This window comes from Labrus mixtus, chromosome 1 (assembly GCF_963584025.1).
Source record: "Labrus mixtus chromosome 1, fLabMix1.1, whole genome shotgun sequence".
Classification (NCBI taxonomy): Eukaryota; Metazoa; Chordata; class Actinopteri; order Labriformes; family Labridae; genus Labrus; species Labrus mixtus.
In genome coordinates this window covers 15,829,998-15,850,153 of record NC_083612.1, presented here as the reverse complement: position 1 = coordinate 15,850,153, position 20,156 = coordinate 15,829,998, and the positions used below count along the sequence as shown (strand labels likewise).

The 20,156-nt window shown below is 41.2% G+C and overlaps 3 protein-coding genes across 25 annotated transcripts in view; 1 reads left to right on the top strand and 2 right to left on the bottom strand.

Annotated features, from left to right (window-relative positions):
* The window catches only part of LOC132972497 (protein TANC1-like), a 35,088-nt gene extending 28,804 nt beyond the window's left edge, over window positions 1-6,284 (top strand). The window contains exons 19-27 of the mRNA XM_061035390.1: window positions 842-975; window positions 1,080-1,203; window positions 1,290-1,465; window positions 1,851-1,983; window positions 2,364-2,393; window positions 2,473-2,564; window positions 2,728-2,874; window positions 3,883-3,983; window positions 4,143-6,284. Of these exons, the coding sequence (XP_060891373.1) occupies window positions 842-975; window positions 1,080-1,203; window positions 1,290-1,465; window positions 1,851-1,983; window positions 2,364-2,393; window positions 2,473-2,564; window positions 2,728-2,874; window positions 3,883-3,983; window positions 4,143-5,499 (2,294 nt within the window). The 3' untranslated portion in view covers window positions 5,500-6,284. The remainder of the gene's footprint in view (window positions 1-841; window positions 976-1,079; window positions 1,204-1,289; window positions 1,466-1,850; window positions 1,984-2,363; window positions 2,394-2,472; window positions 2,565-2,727; window positions 2,875-3,882; window positions 3,984-4,142) is intronic.
* wdsub1 (WD repeat, sterile alpha motif and U-box domain containing 1) lies at window positions 6,074-15,545 on the bottom strand. 3 transcript variants are annotated; one of them, XM_061035414.1, is made up of 12 exons: window positions 15,098-15,545; window positions 14,565-14,752; window positions 13,825-13,911; window positions 13,455-13,548; window positions 12,584-12,617; window positions 12,438-12,478; window positions 10,877-10,983; window positions 10,725-10,742; window positions 10,223-10,249; window positions 9,661-9,840; window positions 8,278-8,412; window positions 6,074-8,169 (listed from the first exon to the last, which is right to left on the bottom strand). In XM_061035414.1, exons 1-12 carry the CDS (start codon window positions 15,493-15,495, stop codon window positions 8,018-8,020), a joined length of 1,461 nt encoding a protein of 486 aa, XP_060891397.1. In that variant the 5' UTR covers window positions 15,496-15,545; the 3' UTR covers window positions 6,074-8,017. The 3 variants fall into 3 exon arrangements, with proteins under 3 accessions (XP_060891397.1, XP_060891405.1, XP_060891413.1); XM_061035422.1 differs by lacking the exons at window positions 12,438-12,478; window positions 12,584-12,617; XM_061035430.1 differs by lacking the exons at window positions 10,725-10,742; window positions 12,438-12,478; window positions 12,584-12,617.
* A 2,300-nt stretch (window positions 15,546-17,845) lies between these two features.
* The window catches only part of baz2ba (bromodomain adjacent to zinc finger domain, 2Ba), a 70,085-nt gene continuing 67,774 nt past the window's right edge, over window positions 17,846-20,156 (bottom strand). For all 21 annotated transcript variants that reach the window (XM_061035201.1, XM_061035297.1, XM_061035219.1 and 18 more), the window contains 2 exons: window positions 19,511-19,654; window positions 17,846-19,321 (listed from right to left, as the gene is read on the bottom strand). In XM_061035201.1, coding sequence (XP_060891184.1) covers window positions 19,165-19,321; window positions 19,511-19,654 — 301 coding nt within the window. In that variant the 3' untranslated portion in view covers window positions 17,846-19,164. The remainder of the gene's footprint in view (window positions 19,322-19,510; window positions 19,655-20,156) is intronic.

Below are 20,156 nucleotides of genomic sequence, written 5' to 3'. Positions count from 1 at the left end.
CAATTGTAATACTTTTACCTCAATCACAGATGTGATAGTGCAGCTCGCAGAATTCTGTTAGGACCATTTCCTGCAGGATGAAGCCTGTATCTCAGCCTTCAGCGCCATTAGAGGGCTAATTCTATTACACAGTCCCCTCCAGTGCTGCCATAGAAAAAGTGGGAGCATGAAGTGCCCTCAGAACGTAAGTAAGTAACCTTGAGTAATAGTCCTTTAGCACAGACAAAATGATAAGTAAAGGATATATGTTATGTCTAATGACTTGACCAGGGAGTTGTGCTATTTTCGGGTATTAGTTTAAACCAAACACTATGATTCATTTCTCAACTGCACAAAGTCACCTTAACCAAGGACTTCAAGGGGGTGTTCTGATAAAAATGGTCTTTGTCTCACACATGCCAATAACTTCTGTCTAAAAGCACAATCGATTTGTTTACTGAAACAGCTCTCACATGAAACATGATGACATTTCTCAAGGTTATTTAGAGGTGAGAGCATGGCATCAATACCTCGCCTCTACCCCAAGCCTCTACACTAGCTTAAGGATTGCATACTTCAAAAAAGGACCTCCGCTGATCCTTTGTCCAAAAACACTGGCTGGTTAAGGAGGGTGTAACTTATCTTTAGTGTATAGTTATGTTTAAAAAACAAATGTTCTACCTTGATTGTTCAAGAAGTAGATATCGAGTTTTTGTCAGAAGTTAGAATCAAAAAGCAGATAGAATAACCAGCCTTGATTTTCTCTCAGTTTCTCACTCCTGCTCTACTTCTCTTCTAAATGTGTCAATTACATATTCTCCTCCGCCTCGTCGTCCTCATCTCTATGCCGGCCCTCTGTCAGCTCTGAGCGCGGCAGCAGGGAGAGGGAGGATGGAGATGTGTTTGTTTCTTCTGGAGCGGGGGCCAGGGCTGGAGATATCCAACCGCAGGGGCATGGTCCCGCTGCTCAGTGCCACCAAGCATGGACACACACAGGTCAGGAGTTGTCTACTCACTGCATCTTCTAAAATTGAGAAGTTCTGTGTTTTGTTTTTTTTCTTTGTTTTTTTGCTTTAATATTTTTTTCCCTGCCTTCCCAGGTGGTAGAGTTGCTCCTGAAACACGGTGCAGATATCAACGTCACAGACAAGCAGGGTCGCACTCCCTTGATGCTGGCTGCTGCTGAGGGCCACACGAGCACTGCTGAACTGCTGCAGTTGAAAGGTGAGAGGCCACACCCTCTCTACTAACATCATTAAAACCTTTTTCCGAGAAGTGCAGAAAATGATTCGCTTTGTTGGGCCTCCCAGGTTCTTCCCTGTCCTCGGTTGATCAGGAGGGGCTGACGGCGCTGAGCTGGGCCTGTATGAAGGGACAGAAAGGTGCAGTGCAGCTTCTGGTTGCAGCTGGTGCAGATGTGAACCAACCAGACAGACAGGGACGGACCCCTCTCGACCTAGCGGCCCTCAACGGAGACGCAGAAACAGTGGGTTTCATGCTGTTCACCAAAAGAGTGTGCACTTGACATTAAGTTAAAAAAAAAAAACAGTTAATAAATAATGATTTTCAGAGTAGAATGCATAAATGTTTCACACCCACAACAACATTAGATGCTATTTTGAACTTATTAAATAATCATATCAACGTGGGTTGTTAATTTGCAATCACAGTAAGTGTGGAGTAAAAACCTTGAGTGTGAGCACTCTGATTTGTATTCTTGTGATCTATTGATCAGCATGACAATAATCAATGCTCTCCTCAGGATATTAAGAAGCACACAACTTTATTTCCACAGCTCCTAATCAACATGCTTGATTTTTAACCTTCTTAACACGATAAAACATGTTGGGTTTTTTTGAATGCTCGGTTAGGTGCATTGTCTGGTGGAACATGGAGCGGTGCTGGAGAGAGCCGACAACAACAGCGGCAGAGGTTCAGACCGGCCGACTGGATGCCAGAACCCGGCTCTGGTGGCCTCGCTTCTTAAGAAGGGATCCAAGACAGGTACAAACGCCAGGCCTTTTATAACGACTCTGCAATACATTCTGCTTCAACAGATTTTACATTAAGTGTTCCAAACACTACGTATTGTAATCCAACACAGTTTAACAGCTCCACAAACTGCAGCATAGCCTCTAATATGAGCATAAAGATGAGTCAAGGCTGCGTATTTATATTTCCATTTGTCTTTACCAATCAATGAAACCTCAGCTCCCTTGGCAGAACAATTATATGTGCTATACTTTTGCACCTGCAAGCTCTGCATTTCTATTACTTTATAATTGCCTATTTAACTTCCATAGAGTATTTCTATTTTCGCTGCAGCCTCACCCTTTACTCCTCTAACTCCCTCTTCACCTCTCTTTTTCTCCATCAACTGAAAGGCTACAGAACGGCTCCACACGATCGATCAGGTACGTGATAAATGGAAGACACAAAGTTAGAATAAAAGAGACATGTTGTACAAAGACTAATATTTGTACCCCTTCTCAGGCCATGCTACGTGGGCTATGGCTTCCTCCAAACCAGACATTCTCCTCATCTTGTTGCAGAAGTTAATGGAGGAAGGAAACTTACTTTACAAGGTATTTATTTATCGGTGTGTTGAGAAGATGTGACAAATCTTGCAGACTTTTATTTAAATAGGCTCGCAACAAGGTGTTTTTTTTTTTTTAGAACTGGCTGTCAAAATGTGCCTTCCCCTTTTCTCTCTGTTATTCTCTCTTTTCGTTTCTGTGTGCTTCTCAGAAGGGACGTATGAAGGAGGCCGGCCAGCGTTATCAGTATGCCCTGAGGAAGCTCCCTCGTGAGGGGCAGGGAGAGGAGCTGAAAGGGCTCAAAGACCTGCGGGTCTCTCTCTATCTAAACCTCTCCCGCTGCCGCAGGAAAACCAATGTAAGGCCCACAGCTCTATCAAACTGCTCATGCACTATTTAACACCAGCAGGTTTATTAGGCACTGAGGGGATGGCAGGATGGCTGGCAAGGCAAGGTGGATGTTTCCTTTAGATATATAATTTATCTGTATCGACATTAAAAGATAATGTCAGAAGCGGTGTGGCTCGCTGTAAAAATATCTCGGCTTGTCAGATCTAATTCCCCTTCTCCCCGGTAAACACAACGTACGTGTAAGACCTGGAAGCAGGTGGTGACATAATGAATAACCGTGTGCTGTTAGTGCAGGGATGAATGTGTGTGGCCTGCAGCCAGCTTTGGAACCCACCCTGGTGATGACAGACGTCCTAACAGACTGTGTAAAAATGCCATCCTTAGGGTCACTGTGGCCGATGAATAATGGAGCAGATAATGTGATGTGATAAGGTCACTCTCTCTGGCAGACCGAGCGAGCGGGCGCTCTCTTTCTCTGTGTCTCTGCAGGGGGTTATTTACAGTGGACATGCGAGTGGGCAGACAAAATCCACATATTATATCAAAAAGCAGGCAGTAAGGCTGGTAGATAGACTACATGATACCATCATTAAACATTCATCAGCACCGTTCACAGTCTCACATTTTTAAGGCTGCCAATTTGACCTCACACCCAAGGACAGACTCACAATGTGTTGGTGTTATTAAATATTCACCTGAGGGTGCTGATGAGAGCAAAGAAACAAGCTGCTGTCTGTCTGTTGCTCTCCCTCTCTTTTATTGTTCCTGGTCAATAAAAGTGATTGCAGCACGAGTTTAGTTTGATTACACAGGCTTCGATTTTCAGATCCATATAATGAAGACTTTAACACTTTTTTTTTTTAATAGGAATTGGCTCGGATTGTTACCGCAAAACAAACATTTTCCAGACTAGTCACTTAACACACAGCTGATCACACAGTGGGTTTTTTTTTTTTTTTTCCTGTGCTGCTTCTAATATTTAAATTCAAATGAACTTTCCTATCTTAACAAACAGGATTTTGGCATAGCTGAGGAGTTTGCAACAAAAGCCCTGGAACTCAAACCCAGGTCTTATGAAGCGTTTTATGCCAGAGCACGTGCCAAGAGGAGCAGCAGGTACAGCAATATTAAATGAAGTTTATTATTTCAAAGCAGGCTTAATAGAAAGTTATTCTTGCGAGAATCAGCAATTCACTGAAATGCTATGCCTCAGCGGTGCTGTGCGTTAAGTATTTTTTTTAAAGTTCCTTTGTTCGTTCTCTCTGTCCTCCCCAGGCAGTTTGCTGCAGCACTGGCAGACCTCCATGAAGCAGCACGACTCTGCCCGTCCAACCGGGAGATCCGTCGCCTGCTGATTCGGGTAGAGGAGGAATGCAAACATCATCAGAAGGCACTGAGCAACAACACAGCACCGGGCTACAACAGGGACCCTCACACCCACCACCATCAAGCCACAGAGGAGGAGACAGACGCTTTTTCGCAGGGAAGTCTGGAAAGGCAGACCCCTGCAGAGCAGACTGACACAGACAAGGATGAAGAGAAGGAGGAGGAGGATGAGGTGAGCCTGCAGTGTGGTAAAAGTCCGGAGTTTTGGCCTCTGAATCCGTACGCTTCAAACAGGACTCTCCCTGGAGGTGTGGCCTTCGGTTTAACAGATCAGTCGCCGTGTTTCCCTCAAGAGGAGTTTGTTCAGAACCCACTGTTTGTGGAACTACCGGAGCCTGTTCCCCTGATAAACAGGCAGAATCAGAACCAGAGCAGCAGAACTCATCACCACTGCCACTCCCTCCAGGCAGGGGGCAGAGTGGGGGGCAGGCCTCTCTCTCTGTGCGGCCCCTCCAGTCCTCTGCCGGGAAGACACATCTCCACTTCCCTGAGACCTGCTGGGGTGCTGGGAATCGACATCGGCCCTGGATCAATGAATGAGCATTCGGGACACAGCCCGACTGAGCACTATCACCCCATGTCCCCCAGCAGCTCCTCCCCTCCTGGGCACCTTCAGATGTATCAGCCCCGCTCCTCCAGCTTCTCCAGGGGCTCTGACAGATTCTCCACCCATTCTGTGGCTCTGGATGGTCTGGCTCTTGCTCTGGGGTCTGGCATGGAGGTAAGGAGGGAAGGGGGAGGAGGAGGAACAGCAGGCTCAAGGGGCTCTAGCTCCAGTCAGGCCTCCAGTGGGAATCTGTCTGACGGCGGCAGGCAGCAGTTGCCGGACGCTCCGTGCCTCATCAAGAGCAGCGGCAGCTTCAAGACAAAACCTGAGCTAAAGCCCCGGCCCTTTATGGGGGTTATGGACAAATCAGTGCGAGTGCAAGGCCAGCAAACCTCCGGCCTGGGCCGAGGAGGTGGTGGGGAGAGTTTCAGCTTGTCAGTGATGGAGTTTCAAGGGTTCAACCATGAGTTCAAACGCGCTTCATTCCAGGAACAGCTCTCTGTAAGTCAGGCTAACAGCCAGCAGCAGGGCCGGGACTTTGGAGAGCGGCTCCACCAGCGAGAGGCCAGGGGTTCAACATCCTCCCAGCTACGCTTCCCTGATGGGAGACACAGACAGGCGAGCCTGACGAGAGACAACCCTGCTCTGCATATGGCCCCCATCAAACCCAAACGGTCATTTATAGAATCCAACGTCTGAGTGAAGTTCATTTACGCACTGCTGAGGCGGTTTTCAACAAATTATGTCCCACATAAGGTAGCGAGGGTGACTGGTGTGAGCACAGCTCCCTTCTCTGAGCCTGTTTTGTAGAGTTATGCTGCTGCACTGCATTTACAATCTAGAACCAGAGTTCAACTCAGGCTGCTATGCTTTTGCTTACATGTCTACAGCTACACTAGTGTATTCAAGGAAACCAGACATACCTTAAGTAGGGCTTTAAAAAAATAAGTAGTATATTGTCTAAACTTTAATTTATTATATCAAACATAGAAGTCAGACTAAGCTTTGTGCACGAATATAAAAAAAAATCTCATGCTATTAGTTGCAAGATATGACCATTTCTATTGTAATGTGTCTTTTAAAAAACATTTATATTTGTACGGTGTACACTATATTTGCAGATTATATATTTCCCTGTTAGTGGATATCTGTCAGCATTACAGGCTGTGTACTTGAGATTCTTTTTCTTGGTACATTTGATAAAAAAGGCACTGTACATGACATTGTTGGAAACGTCTCGTCATAAGCTAATTCTGAATTGACTGCTTCAATATTCACAGTATATGTTATTTATTTTTGCATAGCAGAGAACGTATTCATATGAAGTGTTTATTTGGACGACAGTGGAGGATAACAAACCTTAAGAGACCTCTTACATCGCCGTATGTCCATCCCGGTCGTATAACCTCTTCAGAGTCATACAGTGGATTACAGAATGTTACCACATCATTACTGTGGTATAATAAAATATACATGAAGGACTACATTTCTCTACAGCTACTTCTTTCAGCACGTAATCCACAATAGAATCACAAACAAAGAGTTGCACCAGCTACATGAATAGACTTTTCCTTTCACAGTAAAACAAAGCAATTAATCAATCAATAAAAGTAAGCCATTACAAATGAAATACATATAGGCAATACAATCTGAATAATGCAGAAATGTCCTCATTTATGTTGAACTCTCTTTGGCCAAGCACTACTCCCATAGGGTTTATACAAGGCAAGCTCCCTCAATGGTAAATCTGAAAAACAGCTGTGTGTAGTGCTTACCTAAAGATGCTACATTATAGTGGCATTACTCTTCTTTCTCCAATGAACTTAATTCTAACATTAGCACAGAGTCAGCAGGGGTATATTGTTAAGCTTTGTATGCCTAACTATCAGAGATAGGATTGTGGATAGAGTCAGAAATTGGAGAAAGAGAGAGTAAGGGAAGATGCCACAGGTTGGATTCAAACCCGGACCGCCCGCTGGGAGGACCATAGCGTCTGCACATTGTGCACTTGCAATAACCACTAGGCTACCGGCGCCCTGAAGTTGATGTTTTATGTCAGGCCTTCTGAATCCACTGAGAATCGACGCCCCAGTCTTAAGTCCAGTTTGGCTTAAGATAGTTGCTTTTTGGTTATTCAACGAGTAAATTGTAATGAATACAAAACTAAATGTTCTTTGAACTTTAACCCTGTCACAGTTTTTTCCCACTATAAAGGCCTTTTATTTCAAATGTTTTCAGATGTAGCTGCATGGATACACAACAACAATGACAACTTTAATTTAACAACACTCTAGTCTAAATCTAAATCTAAAGTTAATGTCACTTAACACTCAACAAGGCAAACACGGGGCACTGGTGGCGCAGTGGTTGGTGCGTGCGCCCCATGTATGGAGGCTGTAGTCCTCAATGTGGGCGGCCCGGGTTCAAATCAAACCTGTGGCTCCTTTCCCGCATGTCAATCCCCACTCTCTCTCCCTGATTTCCGTCTCTGTCCACTGTCCTATCTCGCCATTAAAGGCACAAAAGCCCAAAAATAAATCTTTAAAAAAAAACAAGGCAAACACACAAAGGTGTCTTATTTTGAGTTGGTAGACAAGAGCAGACATACCAGTGAACATTTAACCTGCAGTAACAGATTTATTTGACAACTTGAAGGCAGCGTAAACATTTGCACATATTAAAATATTACCGTGATTTAAGTTTATATGTTGAACTTGTTCACCAAAGTTGCTTTTTTACTCATCAAGCAATTGAGAAGCGTCATAATCAGTTTTGGAAAAGTCACGGCAAATGTAGGAACAATATTCACCCGCTAGTCTTTTGCTGTGTCTTGTGTTCTGTTTGGTGCTGAGAAGGAAGTGCAGCAGTGAGAAAGAACCAAAACAGATAAGTTGCGGGGGGGGGGGGGACAGAAAGATCTGAAGCTTGCTATAAAGGTTAGTCTAAATAAAAACATTTCTTATGGCTACTTAAAGAAGTATCCATCAGGAGGACCAGGGAGCACTCCTCTGAGATCCAAAATCAAATGCAAGCAAACAACTTGTAAATTAAATGAAACCTTACTGATCCTTTCCAGTCCAAAATGTAGCTTCGTACAGAAGCCTCAAACGTGACTAAACACCTATACCTGAAATGTTCTGGCATCCCTGTGAGCACCGTGTTCTAGTCTCTGTCTCCTGAAATATACAGACACTATGGATCAGAGCTCTCTCAGATGCTAGTGGCTGGTCTTCCAGCGGCCGATGGCCATCTTCAGAGTGTGGTTGGAGGTGAGCAGGGTGGTCAGTAAGGGGAGGTTGGTCATGGGGCTGGAGCGGTTCTTGGTGTTGATCCAGCTCTCGATGGCTTCTCTTTCATACGAGTATCCATCTGTCGGAAAATGTCACACTGACTAACTCTTACTTATATGTTGTGTCATTAGATAGAAATGTGTGAAGAGATGAAAAAAAAAAAAAAAAAGCTCTGATATTTGCTTACCCGCAGCGATGACTGGCTCCCTCATTAGCTCTCTGGTGATTGGACACAGGAACTCATCAGGAGTGCCTGAACACACTGAATCAGTCTTTAGCTCCTCCACCTTCCGCAGGAGTTTATTACGCAGGCCCACAGACTCTACATACACACACACACACACACACACACATTAAAAAAAATCACAATTCACACTGGAACATCACATAAAACAAGCTGAGCTGACTGAAACAACAACAACCACAACAACATACAGATATCAAGATTATGAGCATCTATTAGAATTCCTAAATGTCAGCATGAGTTTTGCTGAACACTGTGGCAGCAGAAGTCCACTTACCGTCCGTCCAGTTCAAAGTTTAGACTAAGTGGCACTTGAGTGCATTTTAGCTTGATTACTGTGTTGTCAATAACACTGTCAGACTACATCCATCCACTTTTAAACACAAATGAGTTGACTGTAGCCAAACACAAACACACTTTGTACACTCCCTGCTTCTTTTTTTGGCAGACCGTGTTTTATTTGGTTGTTTTGCCTCTTTGGAAAGGCACCTTAAAGCTGATTGATTTCACTCCCACCTTTGAAGCGTACGCCTATTCCTCCATCTTTCACCGAGCAGATAAAACATGTCGCAACTCAGAACTGTTCCCCCCAAGTTAGTTCTGCTTTAAAGGTGGCATTCATGCTACGCTACTAAAAACAGAACAATGTGAACACAAGCTGTCACGGCGCTGAAGCTGTGTAAACTGAGGGGTGATTGACAGCGGCTGTGGGATGAAAATGACGGCATGGCAACAAAAAAAAAAAAAACAACAAACATTTGCTGACAACTACATGATGAATACTGGCCTAGCTGGTAGACTGACATTGACAACATGGCACTCCTACTTAAGCCTTGTGGTTCAAAAAGAAACAAAAAAACACACCTGATGAAGTCTGTTAACCAAACTGTCCAAAAAGCCATTCCACTCAAGAGTTAGAAATAACAAGAAAAGCCTTATGATTTTAGGAGTAAATCCACTTTTCACCTTATGGGCAATACTGTTTGGGGGATTGGATTATGTAACTAAAGAAGTGCTCCAGATTAAAGTCAGACCTGCTGAAGCCTCAAAGCCGAGTTCTTTTACAGTTTAGCCTTATATTATGTAATCTGGCTGAGTAGAACTCCCATCCAAAGTCATTCAATTTAATGGAGTTTCTTTTCATCCGTGTAAAGAGGTACAAAAAGCCTAATCCACATATGTCCATTCTCACGAAACACCAGACATGTAACAGCCTTAAAACTGTGTTTCCATTCCCGTGTTTTAGACTGAAACAAACATTAGGGTTATAAGAAAACAAAGGCACTGAAGACACTCTGAGACGCGTGTGATGCGCGTTTTCCTCACCTATGTGCAGCTCTGACGCCAGTGTTTCCTTGGTGAGGCAGAGCAGCTCCGTCCCGTCTATGTTGTTGGCTGTGAATTTGTCCACCAATCCCTCGAGGCCTTCCTCCACGAGCCACGCTGACACATCCTCCTCCGACCAATCCCCTACCAACAGCTTGGATCGGCCTGCTGACGTCCTCCCTGCGAGAAAGCGGGGTGGTCAGTCAGTTGACAGCTGCAGTACTTTTTGAAAAATGGCCACACATTCTCTTGTTCTGGCATCACGCTGGGTTTTTTATTGATCAGGGGGCTGAGGCTGGCACAGCTTGTGTACTAACATAAATAAGTGTCTGGAGGTTTCATTGATGTTTTCATTGATGCAAGATGGAACTAAAAGGTGAAAAGGCGCTTGTACTTTGCAGACAGAAAAGCTAGACTGAACATGGACCTGGTCCCTTAACACACACCTAACCCTTTTTTTATTTGCTGCAAAAGATGTACAGAGGAGTGGTGCTTTACTTATTGATTTCAACTGATACTAAGACATGTGCATGTTTTACAATAAGGTATATTTTCTTTCTACCTTCACTTGATGTCCGAGCAGACTTCCCTGAAACACAAAGAAAACGAGAAAAATCGGAGAAAAAACGAGACATTTTGTAAACATGAGGAGGCAAAGTGATCTTTGAAGCAACACTAATGTCTGAAGGGTGATGAACGAAAGCACTAATGCACAAAACACATGTGTCCTTCACCACAAGATGACACTAGTTTCACACGTGACACTGCAAGAAAAACTGAAATAAAAGAAACACTGAAATAAAAGAAACACTGAAATAAAAGCCTCAAGCACTGTGGTGCAACTTTTCCAACAAGAATGGAAATGATTCAACTGACTAATAGCCTTTTGTTTTAGAATAGTTGCATATAAAAGAAACTGTATCAAGGGTTTTGGTGCTCGCAAACAGAACGCCATCTGCGAACAATGAGTGTAGCAATAGAACAGTCCTGTTTGCACTGTTTAGTGTATATAAGCAGCTCTTCTCTTGCCAAGAAAATTAATCTGAACACAAAAATGAACTAACCTGATACTGGTTTCCCATCTTCCCAGTGACGTGAGTGATGCAGGAAAAGGAAGACGACACAACAACAAAAAGATTTAAAAAAAACAAAACAAATGCAATAAATCATGAACACACATATGTTAGTCTGTTAGAGTGATGTATGTGTTCCCCACCACTGCCTCTGCATCCGTCCTCCAGCCTCCAGATGTTTACAGTCTTATCCATGGATCCTGTAGCAATGAGAGGTGCAGTCGGAGAGAAGGAACATGCTGTCACGTACCTGAAGAGGACAGTGTCACAGGAACAATGTTTTTTTTAGTCAACAATGAGTCGTGTACAGTAATATCAGAAAGGAAAAAACATTTTGAAAGGGATTTATAAATCACAGACACATAGCTAAGACTTTTTTCATTTTTATGTATCTATATGTTTTTTTTATGTAACAGGGACACATGCAGTGAACATTGCTTCATGTGAAAAATACAAAGTGGATGCCATGCATACAGGTTTCTAGCCATGGCTGATTTGCCACCCCTGACCCTGGCTGGGCTTTTAGGATTAAAACAGAATCATTAGACTTAAAGAAATACAGAAACAGTGATACTATACGAATACATTAAAGACATTATAAACTCAATACAAATAAGAGACGTAACAAGACCAAATAGTAAAATGAGTATTATAAGAGGAAACAGTCAGTGGCTGAAACTGAAGCAAGTCTGTGAGCATTGTTCAAAAACCTTGAACTCTGTCAGTTTTTTAACTTCAGATGGCAGTAAAGAGAGAAACTGTAAGTAGACACATAAAACCTATTCTGTAGTTTATTTTAAAGAACATGAGGACTGTGTTCATTCAAAGCCTTCACAAACTCAAGTCAAAAGGCTCAGATAGTCTGAGCTTTCTTCCCAGTATAAGTGACTCTGCTTTCAGTTCTGTCCAGCTCACACAGGGTTAAAAGCCCGGCCCTGACGCTCAGTACCGGTCCTGAAAATGTTAACGTGTGGGAATGATCTCCACATCAAAAGCTGTTCAAACTAAATAAGAATTCAAATCTAATTTTCAGTCCATTCAAAAAGTCAAGGCAACCCTAATGAGCACGGTCATCCTAAAAGTTAAGCCGGATTGCTTGAAGATTCCCAAAACTGAGTTTTTCAAACAACATCGCGTTAAACCTCCCACAGGACTTTAGTAAAAGGGGACTTACTCTTATATTCTAATATTAACACTGGAGTGTCCTGGAAGTATTTTTGACAAGTGTTGTGATTTTTTTTTCCCCCATTCAGTTTCCACTTTCTTCAAACTTGCCTCATCTTTTTCCACTTCACTCTGTCAGTTTTTTTTTTTTAAAAAAGACTTTAATTTGCTGTGCTGAGAGGAAGCAAGATTTCTGCCTTTCAATCACAGGTGGCTTGATGGACTTAAATAGGCTCTAAGTGAGAGCATTCAGCTGCAGCTTGTTTGTGCGTGTATAAGCTTGGGAGAGAGAAGTCCTACCCTTTTTCTAAAAACGCTGAAGGCATGTTTTGTGACCACGCTGGATCAAAATCTGTACAATGAATGAGTGGTGTCTCTGCTTTAACTATACAAGATGTGAATGACATATGCAGCCCGTGTTTTATGGAACAATCTGTGGCATCAAAACCTAATAAAGCTGCTCTTCAAACTTCTCATTGTGATGTGTCATCAGATTTGTCACGTATCACGATGCTCGTGTTACCGTAAGTGAGTCACTACCTCTCATGCTGGTTCAGTGTGTAGAGCAGAGCTGCATTGTTCTGAAAAAGAGAACATGACCCGATGGGTTACAAATGAAGCAGTATATTAAGATGAAGGAAAAGCCTTTTAATAATGAATAACACATAAGTAGGAGAGGTACTTACAGCATCGTAGACTGTGACAGTTTTGTCCACAGAGCTGAAGGAAGTAAAACAGAATGAATTGTAACTCTATATGCAGACGTTTCAATGACTGACTATCAGGAGCAGCAGGTTCAGATAAATGTTCACTCACTGAGAAATTGAGCGTTCTATGTCTCCCCCTAGTGGTTCCACTTGAGTACTGCATTAATAGAGTTCAGAAGCCTACCAACTCTGTAATTCCAGGCAAGCAATTGAAGTTTCACATCAGTATTTGATCCTCAGTAGATCAAGTCAGGAACCCTGATTTATTAAGTATCAAGAGGCTGAGGTAAAACAGAGATTCAATTATTTCTGCTCTTTCTCTGATTATACTTAAGGAATACCAGACGGTAAAAACCATATTTGAATGAGTCTTTGAAAGTAACCTTTACATCATACAGCCTCGTTTAAAAGAGATTTCTCTAAATAGTGTGTGTCTTTATTGGTAAAAACTGTATGGGTGTTATTATTATTTTTAATTAGTCTGTTTTGAATTTATTAAGCCTCACAGTTCTGCATAAATAGGGGTGTTGCTGATCTGACAGACAGGCGGGCGCGTTGCAGCTGTTTGCCAGGAGACTTGAGGCTTTGTCAGTTGCTAGGTTGACCGAGAGTTAGTTTAAGACAGCACTTTCAATATGGCGCCCGTCATCGTTCAACACCCCGCGTTAAAAAACCAGTGTGAGACGTCAATGATACCATGTCCATGTTTTATACAGTCTGTACACTACACTTGCACAAAGAGGAGATATTGGATACCCTGAAGTAAGAACTACCTCTTAAAAGTTACTATAAGCCTTGAAAAATGTTTTGAGATGTTTTGAGTATAAAAAAAATTACAACATGTTCCTACCCAGAAACAAGCAGCTGTCCATCTGATGAGTACGCACAGGAGAGGACTGGAGCTGACTGGCCGGTTAGTGTGTGCAGGAGCTGCATCCTATAGCCTACAAGAGAGAAACAGCTGTACTAAGACACACATGTTTGTCAGATATTCCCCCCTGACTGACGTCCAAGTGGCCAGAGAGCGATGCTACGGGTGGGACTGTGCTGTGCTATGAAGGATGATGTCAATGTAAATTTACTAAAAGATATAAAGATAAAGATAAAGATATAATCAATTAGTGTTCAGACTGCACAGACACCTTACTTCTAACATTAATAAAGGTGATATAAAGAGAGATGTTCCAGTCTTTAAAGACAGTAAAGAAATGCCACTTTACCTCCAGAGCTGAACTTGTTAATGGCCCAGATCTTCAGCTGACTGTCCTGCCCACAGGACGCCAGACGAAACTGCACGACTTGACCACCTTAAAGACAAACAAACAAACAAACAGATCATTGTGTGATATGAAACAAATCCGGCCTTGGTCAGTCTTGCACATACATATGACATACAGCAGACTACATTTATTATTGCATTTTTTTTAAACATACAGTATTTTACCAGTATTTTGTACATAGGTCCTACGTTGTGACTATGTCTTTATGTGTTCTTTTTTTTAACCTGACTGCAAGCTCAATTTCCAATCAGAGATTTAGTACAAGTTGGAACTTTTAAAAAAATGTGACAGTATGTCAGTTACTTGGTGACATGCACGCTTTATGCAAAGCTCGACTAATAAACCAGTGGGATGAGAGTTATGTCAGTTTAAATGTTGACAGATATGCAAAAGAAAAACATTTTAATTTCTGTATTTGCATGTACAGTTTACCGTTGAGTTTTTTGTCTTGCTGATGTATCGTATACTTGTATATTGTATGTACATTACATAAATGTAATGCTAAAGTGTCTTATATCTACAGTTTCTTGATTGTTTTGTCTAATTTTCAAAATGTGAAAATCCTGCTGTTTTATGTTTCTGTCTCTATGTTAATGATAATAATGAGAGAAAATGACTGATTGATGTATAATTTGTCACCAAACCGTGAGCCACAGCATGTGTGCAGCAGTACTTCTCACCACTGAGGATGCTGGGAGCGAAGGTGCAGCAGGTGACTCCCAGGTCGTGTGCATTCTTCTCTGCGTGGAGCTGCCTCATGTCCAGGTCCCACAGGCGCAGGTCTCCATAGGTGGAACCCGTCATGAACACCTGACTACAGGGGCTGAAGGAGCAGGCGACCAACGTCGTGTCATTCATAGCTCCAGTCCTACACAAACACAAACACAACAAAACACAGCTGCATAAACCTGTATGTTTACTTCTGTTTACTCAACTTAAACACTGTTGTTTAGGTATAATAATGCATGGAACTGGATCAAGCGCATGTCATTTTAGGTAACTTCCAACAGTTTGAGGAGAGATGTTTGTCATGGTTTTCAGGTATGAGAATTACTCAGTCCACCGGTTTAAAAAGTGGGCCTTCAATTCCAAGATCATTAAAAAAACATTTAAGTATTATCTACTTCAGATAATAGCATTTATCTACTTAAACAATGATGTATTGAAAAACAACAAAATCATTTAAAAAATGTTATTAAAATATCAGCTTTACCTACGAAGCTGTTTGGAGGGGAAATCCCACAGAGCTAAAGTGCCGTCAGATGCACCAGAGACCAGGTGTGCAGAGTCAGGAGAGAGGGCACAGATCCTCACGGGACTGCGACCAGGATGCTCGAGGACGGCTTCAATCTCACCAGAGGCCATGGACCAGACGACCGTGGTAGCATCAGTTGAACACGAGGCAAGAAACTGTCCACAGGCGCTGAAGCAGCAGCAGTGGACGCTGTAGCCGTGTCCCGACAGCGGCGAGAAGGGAAGCTCCGAGAAGTCCCGCGTGTTATAAACCCGGAGTGTTTTATCGCCTGAACATGTAGCAAGCAGGTTGCCGGAGAAGGCACACCAGTTGACATCGTCTTGGTGGTCTTGCAAAGTGCAAATCAGAGAGGTCATTTGGAGAGCTGGTGCCTGAAGTTAACATTTAAAATGAGAAGAAAAAAAACATCACATGAAGGGAAAGTAGTTCATTTCATCTGAACGCAAGGTTTGCAGAGACAGATTCATGAAGTCTGAACTTTAAAATATATATGAGGGAGGGTATTAAAATAATAATGCATTATTCAACCAGAGCTGTTTTCAACCTTTTGCAGAGATTCCAAAAATACACCCGATTGAAGAAACAAAAAAAAAAACAACAACAATAACTCTTCTGATTGATTTGTTTAACGACAGAACATTTGTCAAGCAATTATGCCAAACATTTGCATCTTTATATATATATATATATAAAGATATATATATATATAAATATATATAAAGATGACATTAACATAACATGAATGACATGAACATGAACATAACACTTCTGTCAAATGAAAATGAGTGTTTTTGTATTGTTTGCCAAACAGACTCACAGAGTAATTGTTTACTCAAGAAGGGAAAACATACTGTTAGTTACATTTCTAACACATTTAGAGCATTTTATTTTCACAAAGAGGACTAACAGAGTTTTATATGAATTCATACTTAGGGCCTTTGTCTGGCTATTTTCAAATTGGTCAGCGGTCACAGCAGGATTAGGGACATTTAATCTGCTAGTCTGAGTCCAATAATACATATCCTACAGCATTTCAACATGTACACTGTGATTTTTCTAGTTCAATAGTGGAAGGTATAAAAACAACTGTCTATCCAGTATTATAATCTAACAATAAGAAAACAGCTGTTGGCTTGTCACTTCAGAAAACAAAAAAGACAAACCAGCTGAAAAACAACAGTAAACCTCTGGGATAAATACTCTGTACATACTGTTGTTAAGGTTGAAGCTAGCGATGCTGAAGAGTCGAGGAGCACCTTTCTACTTCTTCTAATAATATCAGATATTATTCTCCTGCTGAGGGAAACTACCACAAAACAACCCAGACAAGCAGACGAACAGTGTCAAAATCACAAATCAATCATTATTATTTACATTCAACCACCGCAATGTACAGTACCTGTCTTCCTCCGTCGCGCTGTCCGTTCAGCTTAACGTTGTTTACATCCGCATCGAACAGCTGACCCTGACGTAATGTGAATGACGTCATCTTCCCAGAAGACATGAATTGCTCTTCAGTTCTTTAGAAGAAACACCTGATTTCACAGACTTTAAAGTGGATGAAGTCAGCTATTCTGAATCCACCAGAGTCAACAGATGAAAATGATGTCATCAGATTTCTAATGAAACCTGATGTAATCACTTATAATCGTGCATGAGTGTTTCTTTGCAGGATTACGGGTACCCTGTTGTTTAAAAATCTGATATGGATGAACAGATGTAGATTTTGTTCTCCTATTTATACAACTATTCTCCATGTGAAGCATGGTATCATGTATTTTAACTACACAAACAAATGTGGTTTCGTCACATGGTAAAAGAAGCACATGCACTTCACTTTCTTAGTTCTGCTTTATACTTTGCACTTTATACTCACCTCAAATGAAGGCTATAAAAACGTCTTCTTCCCCAGCTGACTTTATGCATTTTCTTACTCTTACGAAATCTTTTTTGTGGTTTTCATCTTGTGCAACTTGGAAAAACATCCTTAATTAAATGGCCGCCATAAGCATACGGATCAAGCTTATTCCCTTCTGCTGTACTTCTTGCACTTACAAGGTTTTTTTTTGTCATCAGAAATTTGAGATTTGTTAAAACTTGATTCTTAACTTTCAATTATTTCTTATATGGGAAGTTTTGTTTTCAGTAGTTGCCTCATAAAGAAAAATCAGCCAATCTAACCATTCTTGGATAAAAAAAAGTATTAACATCAACACAGCTATGCACATTTCAAGGATCTTGAAACAGTTTTTCTTTACTTTGAAGATTTATTTTTGGGCTTTTTATTCCTTTTTTTGACATGACACTAGATAGAGCGGGAAATCAGGATGAGAGTGTGGGAAGGACATGCGTAAAAGAAGCCACAGGATGGACTCGAACCCAGGCCGCCCGCTTGGAGGACTATAGCGTCCATATATGGGGCGAGACCTACAGTAACCGCTAGGCTAATACAAAATGTACCAGAGAGAAAACAAAATGCTTCTAATCTTATTTAGGGATGCCCTTAAGATTCTTGTTACTAAAATCAGTATTGAAACAAAGAACACTGTTTTTATTACGATCAAAATGACCCTGAAGGAAAACGTATGGGCTTCTATTTTAAAGACTTTAAATTGGGATGAATAAAAAAAGCTTCATTCACAGGTCAAGACATTTTTGAAAGTTTCTCTGTGGGATCAAATGGAAATAAAACAACTTTAAGGCGTCTACGTTGAAAAACATCCTTTTAATAGGTCCGTGCCACACACTAGTGAAAAATAAAGCTCCTACAAAAGAATGATACTTTTATTCCACAATATCTTAAATAAAGTAACTTCAAGTACTCTTGACTTGGGTACAAAAAAATCTAGCTGCCTCCATCAGGCCACAACACACAGCAAGGTTCAACACAGTGGTTACAAATGGCCTTAGGTCCTCTGTATTGTGGCAGATTACGAGGAAATGCAACATGGAAGCATAACCGAATGCTTGTTGTTCCTTTTTTTTCTTCTTCTTCTTCTTCTTCTTCTTCTATGGTGAGGAATGATTTCTGTGTCACTGTCCAACTTTGGAGGCCTTGTTGGATTGAAATCATATTTAAAAAAAAACAACGTTGTCATAAGAATGAAAACTAAAACAATAACATCCCCTACATGCCCCTGTTGGAAGGGTAGGCACTACCAAGATTAAGGATACCACAGTGTTTGCAGAGGATATGTATATACTGTACAAACAATATTTATGATAATGTTTTCATCACGTTCACTAAAATAGAATGCTACAATCATTCTAAGGCATAAACAATATCTTAATATTCTTAAACAATTTTTACACATTGTTCCAAACAAGACATAATATTGACATTAATAAACAGTATATACACATGAATCACAATTGTCTGACTGCTCCTCTGCTGTTCCTGTAAATGAATGCAGTTTTACAGTTTGAACAAATGAATACAGTCCTCTGATGCCCCAAAGCACTGAACAGTGTAAACAGTTTTTTTTTCTTGGCTTTGTTTGATATTTGGGAGAAAAATTATAACACAAAGACACATTCCTTTTTTTTTTTTTTTAAATTCAAAGCAGTTCAGCTGATTCTTCCTTTTCATAGAAAATGAAGTGGACCTTGATTCATAAATAATTATTACAAAATTAAATACATTCACTATAATACGATTAAATAACAAAAGACTTTTTACAAGTAGTGGAAAGTATTCTAGAGCAGACACATCAGTGATAGTTGAGGATTAATTCAGTGCAGTGTTCTGAGACAGGGAATGGTATTGCACTACGACACCCCATTTCTCTGGGACTCTTTGGGGCTTTTATCCCTGTTGTAATAAAATCCAGCGCACCTCCTGTAACGAGTTGTTTTTGTTTCAAGGTGACATCTCTCTGAATCACATTGCGGATTCCTTAGTTAGGATTTGTCTTCTTCCGTCTCTCAAAGCCAAATTGTCCATCAGAAAATAAAAACAAAGATAAAACCTGGTGCTCCGATAGGAAACGTTGAATGGGTTTTGTGGTGGAGAATCTGAACAGACTTTAGTTTGTTTGTTTCAGAAGCTCAGTCCAGCGCTTCTCAAAGAACTTCCTCATGTTATGGCCAGCTCGACCAATGTCTGAATTGTCTTCATTGAATTTTTCACAGTTATCAAAGACCAGGTTGACATCAATGATGAAAGTCTCCAAGTTCTGATACCTGTAAGATAAAAGAAAAAGTCTTGAGATGAGAAAGTGCAACTTGCATACAGCTAATACATCACATACTGTTGTGTGACTAAAACTTTCTTACTGAAAAACACTTTTCTGACTTTAAATTCTGTGCAGAGGGTCCTGCAGGATTTCAGTAGAAAATGAAAGAGAATAAAAAGAATTGACGGGGACTCACTGGCTGCTCACAAGCTTCTCACGTATGGTGGAGAAGTCCATCGGTTTCTTGATGACCTTCTTGTACCCAGGGACTGATTTCAGGTTGACGGGTGTGAGAAAAGGCCATGCATCTTGATGCCGCTCCAGCTCAGCAAGGAGTACCCTGTAAAACACACACACAGTTAGAGCAAGAATTGGAGTAGTTAGGGATGAAGCCTTAGGTGTCACATTGAGAAGCTGTTTTTTCCTCTGTGAAATGTTTCATTTTCCACCTTATTCAAACAGTTATCATTTATATTGTTGCATCAACAAATGATCGTGAATATTGTATTAAAAAACAAGACACATTTTTTCAACCAACTCTAGTTTCTCCCCTGCTCGGTTGTGCATTTCGGCTCATTGTTTAAGTTGTATAACCCTGACTTTATAGCCGCAGCAAACATCTACTTTCAGCTGCCGACGATTGTACAAATATGTGATACCCTACCAGTCAGATATTTCCCTTTGCAGTTGGTAGAGACCAAAAACAGTGAAAGAAAGGAAAAATGTGATATATATTCTTCAGGGACGCACAATGTTTTACGTGTAAATAGATGCCTATTTGCTTATAAGCTTGCCTTATTGAAATCCTGAATATCCTACGTCAATAATTACTTGTATTATTA